At 39.3% G+C, this 12,346-nt stretch overlaps 1 protein-coding gene across 2 annotated transcripts in view; it reads right to left on the minus strand.

Moving 5' to 3' along the window:
- Positions 1-10,902, minus strand: part of LOC6530215 — a 27,815-nt gene extending 16,913 nt beyond the window's left edge. Inside the window, exons 1-2 of one of the 2 annotated variants that reach the window (XM_002091117.4) lie at positions 10,235-10,895; positions 240-384 (exon numbers count right to left, since the gene is read on the minus strand). In XM_002091117.4, the coding sequence (XP_002091153.1) occupies positions 240-356 (117 nt within the window). In that variant the 5' untranslated portion in view covers positions 357-384; positions 10,235-10,895. Of the gene's footprint in view, positions 1-239; positions 385-10,234 lie in introns of both variants that reach the window. The other variant, XM_015196487.3, reaches the window with a different exon arrangement.
- Positions 10,903-12,346: the final 1,444 nt, after the last annotated feature.

Raw genomic sequence — 12,346 nt, forward strand, 5'->3', positions numbered from 1 at the left:
AGCCACAAATCATAGAAGCCGCTTGTCCAAGCCAAGCGGAAGTCGCTCCACGATGGTCGATGCGCCAGGGCCAGTTCTCGGTTGTCAGTTCTCAGTTCTCTACGGATCAACCAAGATTTATCATTGCTTTTTTGGCGGTGTCGCGGAAATCTCTATACGGTAATTTGCCAACTTAAGCTAAGTACGTTAAATTAGGACAAACCACCCAAACTCCATATTTTGTAGTAAGGCCAACTCACCTTGTATAGTTTATCCTTCTGGAACCAGATATCCTCCTCCTCCTCCTGTTGGGCGAACGTCTGGTCGAGATTAAGATCATCGCGGGAACGTGATAGAATTTTTCGACGCGACACCATTTTGTGTGATTTCTGGGGTCTCTGTCCTCTGCAAAGAGTGAGATCAAATCGTAAAGGGTTGTGTGAATATTGGAGTTGTAAACCAAATACATAATATGGGCGGTGGGATCTGAAGGTAGGCCGCCGCATAACGGTACCAAGAACAGCAAACACATCAAATTTCCTCATTTTACCCTGACAGGCCCCGCAAACAATCAAAAAAGAAATCCCAACAAATGTTTGACTCTCTCCGAACCGCTAAGCAAACAGAATTTTGGCATCCCTCGGGTGGAGTTCAACGCACCTGGAACTGGGATATATTTATTGTTTATGACCCGGACTCCCTTTTTACAAGTCATCCCGCATGCAGAGAGACCCAAGCCGAAAAAATACTCCATATACCAGTGCAATTTGCCTTCCTGTATTTTTGCGCCTTTTCGCTCTCCGTTTCTATGTGAAAAACTTAATGTTCTCTTTGAGTCCAGGAATTTATGTGTAAAACATGCAATTTTTATTGAAATGCCTTGTTATGACGATCATGTTGTGCGAGCTACGCATAGCAGATTCGGAATTGAGATCCCAACTGCGATTCGGTTTGTGAATCAGACGGTGCGGGTGAGATACCATCCAAGGCACGTTGACAACAGCACAATAAAGGTAAATAAAGAAGAAATCACCTGTGAGCTAAAGTGGCAAATAACTACCTGATGGTAAAACGCGTTATACCCTTTCCAAAGTGCTTTGTGAAGTAATCACCAATATTAACTATATTTGAAAACAACACATAAATGAAATACATATTTAATCTTTTTCATGGACATAAGCGATAGTTGGAGTATGTGAGGGGATGTACAAAATTTACCTAAGGTTTAGTTCTATTATTAAATCAAATTTAATTGAATTCCTTTTTTGTACTTATCATGATGTGTATATAAAGGAACTAAATACATATATAGAGACGTCTAAATCAAAACAAATCACACTGTAAATGATAATTTTCGACAACGAAATGTATATTTATCTTCTATTCGACCATCAGCTGTTAGAGTATTTCGATTGAAGTCTTTTGTTTTTTCACGGCTGAGTCTGTCAAGTTGATGAAAAACGTTGATTGCATAATAAACATCTATGGGGGCTTGGGGCTTTGGGGCTTCGGGGTTTCGAAGCGTGTAGCGGCAAGAAAGTGCCGTCCCTTTCTTCGCAACACTCGCCTTCTCTATCGCACATGCAAATGTACGAGGTTCGCTAACCTGTTGTCATATATATTTAGCTGTCTTTGTTATTTGTGTCTATAATTGTGATGTGTGTGCTGTTTTTGTTGGCTTTCTTTTTGCAGAAACGCTGCGATTGACTGATCGACGATACGACAGTTCGGATGCTGCAAGGGCTGGCCATAAATATTCATCGCCTTTTGCGCAATATCCACTGTGCCGACAATATTGTCACCGATCGACGCCATTTTTTCGCCAGCTTAGCTTTGTCTATAGATCGCAATCGCATAACAAATGTTGCCGCTGTTGCAGCTCGATTTATGCAACAAAAGCCGTTAAATTGTACAAGTCTCTCGGTGGTGTCTCAGTGCCATTTGTTGCCGCTTTATTGAGCTGCATTTTCCTTTGTGCACACACATGCATTGTTGTTTATGGCCAACAAAGGGCCACTGTCTGCGACACAAAAACGAGCCCAGAAATCAGAAATCATATAGCCGTACGGTTATATAGAACATATGTACCATCGAGTACCGAACAAAAAGTTCCACAGGCTGGGCACGTTCTAAAAAACAGACGTGTTCTAGTTTGACTCTCGTCTCTCTGGTAATTACGTGAATTGCATTCTGAGTGTCATTTATGGGCGCGGAGATTTACTGGATGATCCTCACGGATATGCCTGTCTACTTCTTGGCTAAAAAACTACCAACTGAACGAGGGAGGCGAGGATGAGGTAAAAATATATAGGGTATAGGCACAAAACCGAAAGATATCAACATATATGAAAATAAAATGAGGGCTGAGGATGCAAATGCTGAAAACTATCTGATGCTTAATTTTACTTACTAAAAACCGAATTCTTATATTTGAAGAGACATGTGATTCGCATGTGCTTTAAATAATTATAATTTCTTTGCTTATATCTAAACAAAAGTGATTTGTTGGAATTGGGGAATGTCCCATTATATTTACTAAAAAATATTTTTTGTCAATTTTATATTCAGACCATCTAATTAATTTATTTTTAGTAATATCCCAACCATTACACAAAAATGCTTTTATCCAATTACCCGACGAAAAAACGGCAAACGGCAAAAAGCACCTCCAATTTCACCGCATTCTTTATGGGGCACGTCAAATTAAAACACTTAAACGGCATCTGCCTGTGTTCTCGGAACAATTCTGGCCAAGTAACGCTGACATATCAAGAAAGTTTCTTTTTCTTTATGCGATATGACGGACAATTAACGGCCCACAGGCTGCAGCTGGCGGAGTGGACGGAGTGGAGTCGAGTGGATCTGAGTGGTGGCCAAGTGGTGCTCGAGTATCCTGCACCATCACAGCCTCCAGTGCAGCGGATGGCCTGTTTTCCTTACTGGACTTTTGTAAACAGAACAACTGTGGATGCCACTTGAGGCCATAAAATAAAGTCATCAGAGCCTTGGATTTTTCTTTCATATTTTTCAGCTTTATTTTTCATCTGACCCTGTGTGCGTGTTGACTTTGCTGATTTGGCTGCATTAAAATTTCCCTGATCTTTTACAGTTACGAATCTTAAAGCTCAGGAATTGGGAAAATGTGTGCGTCCATTTGGCTGGCAACTTTTCAGCCATCAGCATTCACTTTTCGCTTGAAAATAATAAATTTTTCCTTCGGACACGCAAAAATGTGCATCAACTTTCACAAAATGGCCAAGGTTGAAAAAAGCAATTTGAAATCATTTAAATAATGCCAATTGACAATTACTTCTTAATTCGATGCAATCCGCAGTATCATCATCGAAGTTCAGGCAGCAACAATCGAACTCTGATTACAGTTTCAAATTCGTTGAACTTTCACAATTGCCCAACGAAATGATATTAAATTATAAGCAGGCATTTTCCGCACATTTCCAATGATGGGTTCAATAACTCTGGCCGGCGAATCGAAATGGAAAGAAAAATATACAATAGCTTTGGCGCAGATATTGATTTGGGAAAATCTGTTAAAAATCTCAACTGGGCTTGTTTACCGACTTAAGAGTTTATTCATTATGCGGCTGTCATTTCTTGGCTGTATTAGTATTTTCAATTCCCACAACAAAGGTGGCATCTTTTTCTACGCTTTTTAACAGCTGACATTGAGGATGCCCACACTTTATTATTCTTAAAAGATGACGCCATACGGTTCAGGTCGGTGTTTTCATAGATGGTGGGTACACATGGTGTCTCATGTAGGTTTGAAAAAGGTATATCAATAATTGATAAGAGAATGCCAGTACGTATAAAATAACAATCAACATTTATGATTCATAGACATGTCTATGGAATAATATATTAACTTAAAGACCATATGAAATTTAGTTCAGCCGTGGGCATAAAATAATATTTTATGTGAGAATTTCTATGCATACCATATATTAACGACGAAGTGCATTTTCGAGCGCAATGATTGACAGGCGGAAAACTCGTTTTTTCCTCGACTTTCTACAGAACTTTCCTCGGACCGAAACAATGAATAATTTAATTGTTACATTCACTGCATATTCAACTACCAGACGATCGCGCACTTTATGAATGAAAGTCAACGTCATGAATTATTGTAGTTTTACGGGTGGAAAGGGGACGAGACACGACTCTAGGCAATCAATAAAGAATTTTGATGATGACAATCGCTGGCTGACAACACAAGTTGCATATTAATTGAATCGGTGAATGTAAATGATTCTAATGCAATTGCACTTGGGATGCATACGTCTGGAGTGCCAGTGGGAGTGGGGTGGGGGTCTCGCTGTGCCTAGTCAAGAGGTCGTTAGCAGTTGTGCTTCACTGTAAGCGAGACGTCGGCCGAGTGCAAATAGCTGGCAGTTCATTTACCCCTCGAGATGATTGCATTGTTCGAGTGCGTCACGAGATGGCAAAGATTAGACGTGCCTACTTGGCTGAAAACCAGCTTCCAGCTATCATTTTTGCACATTCATTTGCCAAACTCTGCTGGTCAGCTAAATGTTAAGGTCACATACGTAAGATTGCTGTTGCTTCAATTGTTCCCGCGCATTTGGCTAGAAAGTATTTTTGGCACCCCTAATGGTTTCATTAGGTAACCAAAAACCACACGAAATTTCCCTTGGACCTAATGAAGCGTCGAAAAATGGGATGTCGGCAAAACATTCGATACTTTCGCGGCCTCGAAGAAGATACGCTGGCCAGGAATGCTGGGGAGCCACATGATTGATTGGCCGAAACTTCAGAATAGAGCCCATAACGAAATTGCTTTCACAGGGGTCAAGCGAAATGTTCCCGAAACAAAAACACAAAATAGGCAGGGGAACAAGATACATGTGGCCATTGGCCATTGATTTGTGGCCACATTAAATTAAGCAGTCATTGACTTGTGGAAAGGAGAGAAAAGAAAGAGCCGGCCGTTTGATAGTGTTTTCGTTGAAATAATGGGCGTGCTGAGAAGATCTCATCGCGGCCTGGTAATCCGTTTAATTCCATATGAGAAATGTCTGCATATTATCGATTTGCTGGAACGTATCAGTTTTATGGGTAACGCTTAATATTTTACGACGCTCTAATTGAAAGGTGTGAAGATTGTGGTAGTACGCGAAAACATATTTCACCTTGAATATTTCACATATTGATAGATTAGTTAGTTTAATGAGTTTATTTGTATGTATTATTTTACATATACTCTTTTATAGTCAGTTTTCCTTATAATTTATAACTTTATAACTTATAACACGTAACTTCCTTTCATTTTTAAGAGTTCCTGTGACTTTCCCTTCACCACCCACCAAAACCCTTAGCCCTTCAAATTAAATAATGAAATTACTGTGGGCGAGTGGATCATATTTTCCTAACACTTGTCTGCGGTTGGCATTGTCTGCAAATGCTTCAATTTGCATAGCGTGAAAGTGGCGTGTAGTGGGGGTCCAAATGCGAACCCGAAAACGAATCCAAATCCGAATCCGAAACCCATTCGCAGTAGCAATCGCCATGGTTCAGTTCCTCGTTTGGGGTTAAGGTTTTCATTATGCGCGGCAGTGCGCAGTGCAAATTATGCAAAATTGCTCACATCGGGAAGCTAATAATGCGAAATCCGAAGCATTTAACAGCGAATCGTATTGCGGAACTGGCTGCCAGGTATTTAACACCTGAGCGCATCAGCGGCGCATCATGGCCCCATCGGCGAACGGTAACAGTAACAGTAAGATTGGATCCAAGAGTAGCAGCAGGTAAAAATAAAAGTAAATACGAGTGTATACAAAAGCCAACCGATACGGACAGGTTGTGCATTTCGATTTCGCAAAAAACATTCGGATTTCCCATCACGCACATCTGGCGCTCGGTTCACCATTCCAGCAATTATTAAGCCCCAAAATATGTTAAATCATATCTGTATAAATGAATATCAGTGTGAGCATCACCCATAAGATACTTTTCAAAGTCATGTAACTGTCAGCGCTTTGCGCAATCCGAATCCCAAAAGACAAACAAACAAACTAGTGGATGGATGGATAGATATGTGGATGCATGCATAGTCGAATGAATGGAGACAAAAAGGCCAAGAAATTAACATTTCAATTTTTGAAGATCTTCGAATGTCTCAGCTGGTTTTTGATTGATTTTCGTTGCTAATGCAGCGAATGCTGCTGCAGCACTTTCAAAATGTAAATTTATAAATTGCCCGACACCTTTTCAAATCATCTTCGGGCATTAAATCAAATGATTCGAGCTAACAAAAATAATCACCTCAGAAAATTAATAGAGACAGAAGATGTATAATTTGTAAACAAATCTGCAAAAAGCCAATAGATTTCTAACAAAAAAATCTTCCAAGAATAAATTTGTAATTTCAATTTATTAATCAAATGCGTTTTACAGATATTATTATTTGCTATATGGTTTTAAGAAAAATAATTTCATAAAACAAGGAAAACTACATTTTCTGAAGCATTTCAAAAATTTGTTTGGTTTCGAATGTTTATGACTCCATAAATAATTTGAAACTCTGCTGTGATTAAAACAGTTACTTAAATGGAAAACACTCAGTATTTACTGAGTAAAAAAAGTAGTATTATCCGCTGTTTTTCGCAACAAACTCATTTCCAATCCCGCAAATTTGTTTTGCCTTTGACTAACGAAAAGCCCCATGAAAAACGAGTTGACACTTTCATTAAATTGAAGTGAATTTTTTCCGCATTTCTGCGTTACGTTCCAAGTTGCCCTGACCAAAAGCGAGGTCCGTGCAACAATTTGCTGGCCAAAAAGAGCAAAAAACAGGCTACAACTTCAACTAGAGTGAAAAGCAGAAACACAAAATAAAAACACGAATTTCAGCAAATGAAAAGCAAGTTAAAAAAAAGCTGCAACTGGCGGCTGCTTCTGCTTTCGTTTTCGCCTGCACGCTTCAACTGCTCCAAAACGCTCCCAGGAAGAGCGAAAGAGACGGAGAGAGTCCAGCCGAAAGAGACGGATGGAGTCTGGGAAGCCGGGTAAACGAAGCAATTTGAAGCGAAGCTATGACAGCGCCGTTGCACTAAATTTTCTACAACCGACTGAGTTTGTAACCGAAACCAAAACTGTAAACGAAACTGAAACTGATTTCTTTTGGCAGAAAGAAAGAAATATACATAGATACTTAGAGAGAGAGGTAGAGAAGCGTACACCAAGAAAAAGTGCATAAAACCTTAAATTTCGAACCGGAAATCCGCCAGGAGACCAACGAAAATTCAAGAACAACATTGCAACAAGAAACTTACACCAGCGACCTTTAAATTGTTTTAAACGTTTCAATGAAGCACTAAAAAATTGCATCGCCAAAACATCACTTAAGTTATTTGTATATTATTTTGAATAATAAAATATGTATGTACGTATAAAATAATTATTCTTCTAGCTGAAATGAGGTATTTTTTAGGTTTTTAAGGAAATTTATTTATTATAAAATTTTTCTCTGTGCACTTGTGTTACGTTGGCCATCATTAGTTGGCTCAATAGATGACAAAATTTCTCTCACTCTTTCCTCCGTTTACTGCTTATCAAATGCTTGCAATCAAAAAATCGTCCAAGTTTTCACTTTCTCAGTTCGCATAGCAGCGGATCATAATGATAATGATGATGATCGTGAAGCCGGGAGCGGAAGTTTACGTGTAACAATCAGAAAGATCATAATATTTGTGTTGAAGCTCTTTGTTCGGCTGATTGAGTCAGCTATTGGTAGCTCTGCCCACAGCAGAAACAGAAAAATTGTATTTAAAATGCAATTTATACCCCGGGCCCACAACGCCGGGCCAAATAATGTTTTAATAAAGATGCCATTGTCTGGCGGCGAGGCGTTAAAGGCCATCATCCCAGCATCTATATATCTATCCGCTTGTATCTCAATAGCTGGCTAATCGCCGACAACCAACAACACGTGCCTCCCTATCAGACTTAATGTCTCTTTCACACTTTGATGGCGCCAGCACATCAGCGGATTAATTAGCTTCTGAATCACACACTGCACGCACTTGAAAAGCGCATTTTTTATAGGATATTTGAAGGCGCGGAAAATCTACAACGTACATATGTATGTACGTATCTACAACTGAGATCTTAGAGATAGTAGCTCTATAAAGATGTTAAGGCTACCAGAAGCTATCTATCACAATCTATTTTGTACATAATAATTCGAGGAACTACCTTAACAACTAAGGCAGATAAATTATTCCAGTAAATTACAGCCATTAAATAACAAATTTATCAGTGCCAATATTTTGACCGCAACTGTATGGCAGACCGCTGAATGAGATTAACCCATTTTCCCGCTAATGAACGGTGCCCATTTGGCGGGGGAATGGCTTTCAATAAACCCAAATAGAACCAAACTCATCGACAGCTCATGAAATATGCGCACTGCGTGAAAAGAAATGGCCAGAAGCACAAAGAGAGTGAAAGAACGGTTAGGCGGTCAAATGCAAATTCTCCTGGAATTTGGCCAAGTAGAAAATAGGTTTAGTTTTCGGCTTAAAAGGTAGGGTTACAAAACAAATTTATTGCTCGACCTTTTTTCGGGGCTTAGTGCAGGCTCATTTGCTGTTTTGCCAAAATGTAAATGAAGTCAACGTTGTCGGCCGACTGACTGACATTTCCCATTAGCTGATTCGGCCACGTTATACGAGTATTGTCTGCAGATTCTGGCCATGGTGAACTTTTGGCCAGACAGATTTCAGCACTTACTTCTTCTTCTTCTTATTTGGCTGAAGAACCGCACTTTACAGGGTCTTTTCGACGATTGTTTACATTTATGGATGCATAATTGGGTGCCATGGTAGCCGCCCCCTCACTTCTTATCCTCTTTCTAGATGTATTTAAATTTTGCCAACTAATTGACTCCCACAAACCAACAAACTGCACAGATGATGGCCTGAGAAGTTGAATTCGAGTCTGTAAGCGAAGCCCAATGAAACTGCGAACTCATGCCGACAGCAACTTCCTTCCTTTGCCTCTCAAGCTCTTCATCACTCACTCTTCGCTCGGATATATTCACTATACTACGATATACTATACGATATACACATATATATACATATATGCAAGTGTCAGGGCAATTGTCGCAATCGCAGTCGGAATTGGAATCGGAATGGCAACACCTACTGCACATTTTAATTTTAGCTTTTTTTTGGGCCGCCCCGATTCATTATTAAATGCATTTGTTTTCGAAGGCGTGTTGGCTGTCTGAAACTCATCCATCTGTTTTACTCAAGGCTATATGTGAACTGAAAAAAATACGTTCGCAAACCACAGTAAATCTTAAATCAAGCAACTAGACCTTTTCAAGATTAAAAATGGATTGCCATTTATTCCTTACTTAATGCCAAAAATTTGTGAGCGCTGAAACAATAATTGACAATTCTTATTTATTGGTTTAAGACGGCAATATACTTGTTATAAGAGCCGAAAATATAAGGAATATTTTAAAGGTCACTTGCAAACGTTTTGCATTTTGCTTAATCTCAGGCCATTAAGTAAATCAAATTGGTCGAAGCGGTAAATATTTTTACCAAGAAATGCTGGGATTAATATATTCTATATTAATATAGATTCTAATTAGCCTGACGTTAATAATTTACATATGTATGTACATTGTGTGCTTAAATACTTATGCGTCAATAAAATAAGAAAAGTTTTTTTTGTCAGTGCACATGTATCAGAAATAAGAGTTTAAGAGATGAGGACTGAGAGCCAGAAAAAGTTGCTGAACCCAAATTAACTTGACATTGTGCTGCTAATTCAGCACTAATCGTTTGAATTGATGGCAAAAAAGGAACTATTTACGAAACTGAGACGGCCCAAATTGTATAATATTCAAATGTGAATACGCAATCCGAGGAGGAAGCCGAAAAGCACAGCGGCAAACACAGATGTTGTCAACCTTGAGATCCAAAGCTGTGTTTTCTGTTCACATTTAAATGAAAATGAAAATGAAACTGAAGTGTAGCAAACAGCAAACACCAAATAGAGCCACCAAAAAAAGCGCGTAAGCAGGAAGTCCAGAGATACAGTTGGAGAAAAAGTGGGCAATTATGAATGGAAGATGCTGGGCACTGCGTTTCCCTCCAGGAAGGCAACAGGTGCAAGGGCTAGAGTTTCTCTTGCTTTTCCATGCTTTTTTCGTGCTTTTTTCCTTCTTTGCATGCGTGTCTCTTGGTCTCTACGAACTCACCTTTCTGCTCAATTACTTTTGTTTTTTTTCTGCAGTCGCTGGTGTTGCTGCTGTTGTTATTGTTGTTGTTGTGTCGAAACTGTTGCAAAACTGCTGATATTTTCCCAATGATTACGTATTCGCAGAGCGACGACGAGGAAAAGTGCTTGCCCCTAACTGTTGTTATTTTGTACATATACGTATTTTACGTCTATGCTGCAACAATGATTTTCTATTATTATTTATATTGATTTTGTAATTGCCTTTTTACTACATTTGCCGTTTGCTTTTCACTTTATTAATTTCACTTTTTTTCGATGCGTCTGGGTTGTGTGGAAACGAGTTTGCCATAAATTGTAATATTTAATTTGGACACGAGTATTTATGCGTCTTTTAAACTCGCGCGACAGAAATTTCTAATTCCCCAGCAAATTAATGAATTCAAAATTGTTGCTATCTCGGCATTTTAGGAACGCACTTCAATTGCATAACGGCGAAGACTGCGCGCACAAAAATTCGTGATGATGATGGCCTTTTTCTCAGCAGCAGCTTCTTTCTCTTTCTCAGTTTGTTTTCTTTTTTGATAATATTTCTTAATGGCTGGTATTTGCTTTTCTTTTTTAGCTGCACTGCCGACGAGCCAGCGAACCAAACGCACTCGACGACTTTCGCGACTCGACTGAAGAATCGAAGGCAAAAAGCAGAGCCGGGCTTTCGAGGCGGCAGAGCCGAGCTTACCTGGCGGCCTTACCTGTCTTTTCTTACCGTAAGTTCGGTTACGTTGCTTCGGTATTTCTTGTACCTGTTTTCTTCTTACCTTGTCGCTTCATGGCTAAGTTGGCTTAATAGCATTTAGCGTGTCCAAAGCTTGGTGAAGCTTTTTCGAAAAGAGTGCCTTTAAGAGCGTATTTCTAGCTCTTCATATAGGGGCTCTCTTAGGCAGCTCTTTATGGCTGCATTTTTGTTAAATTCCCAGCAAGATCAAGATTTGGTGGTCATCAATCTCATCTCTCTGCTTTCTACGCCTTAATTACATCATCACCATATGTTTCTTCTCGATTTTTTTGGTTATTCAAAAGTATTTCTTTTTATATATCATCTCGTTACTTAAAAGCTTTTAGCCGGCATTTTTGGCAGGCCTAACGGTTCTGGATTTTATATTTGCTTTTTATGGCCGATGCGCTGCTTATTCTATGGCTTTCTGAAGGTCAATCGAAATGTCAAACTACCTGCGGTTCTACAACGCCCGCAGATCTCTGGAATTTATGTGACAGGCAATTAAAAATCTGCATTACACAAATAACACCGCTGCAACAAGTGCATGAGCCAAGAACTTGTCCGAGTTCGCCGAGTCTTTTTCGCAACCCGTTTTGCGGGCAGAAACTAAATTGCAAAATCACCAGGCGCAACCAAAAGTGACACGAGGCAAATGCACCAGTTCCATCAAATTCAAATGGAATTCAACAAATTCTGCTGGGCTTGTAAAACGCAAAAGACAAGACACTGTTGCAGAATTCAAACTTTAAATACCCTTTATGAACGGAAAAGAATAATTAATATTTGACGGCTCATTACTTTGTTTAAGCTTTTAAGACATGTACTAACACAAGATACTGATATAAACAAATCACGCAAACAGCGTACTAAAGTTGTTCAAACCGAAATTAAGAATATTAACTAGAGGCGAACAGTTTAAAAATCGTATATCAGCACTAAATCCTTGTTTATTGCGTTCAAAATATGCTTAAAATATACACTGCCTGTGAATATAGCGAATAAAGATCGTGAAGCTGCTGATGATGATGGACGGGCCCAGCAACAATGCTGGGAATGCTGTCTTGAAATCCGCTGCGCGTAAAATTATAAATTCATGTCGACGCAAGCCCAAGTTCGTTGCCTAAGTCTTTTGTTTTGATTCGACTGCGTGCTGCTTCTTCTTGCGCTTGTTTATCGATAAGAAGCGCGCAGAGTTTCCCATTTAATTTGTCTAAGCAAATATGACTTCATTACGTGCCAAATAATGAAAAAAATTCCGGTTCGCAAAACTCATCCCCAACTAATGACACCGTTTGTACAGCCGGGTATTAAGAAGTTTTGACTACTAGCGTATAAACATTTCGCTTGGGTGCTAAT

This window comes from Drosophila yakuba, chromosome 2R (genome assembly GCF_016746365.2).
Source record: "Drosophila yakuba strain Tai18E2 chromosome 2R, Prin_Dyak_Tai18E2_2.1, whole genome shotgun sequence".
In the NCBI taxonomy this organism is placed as follows: Eukaryota; Metazoa; Arthropoda; class Insecta; order Diptera; family Drosophilidae; genus Drosophila; species Drosophila yakuba.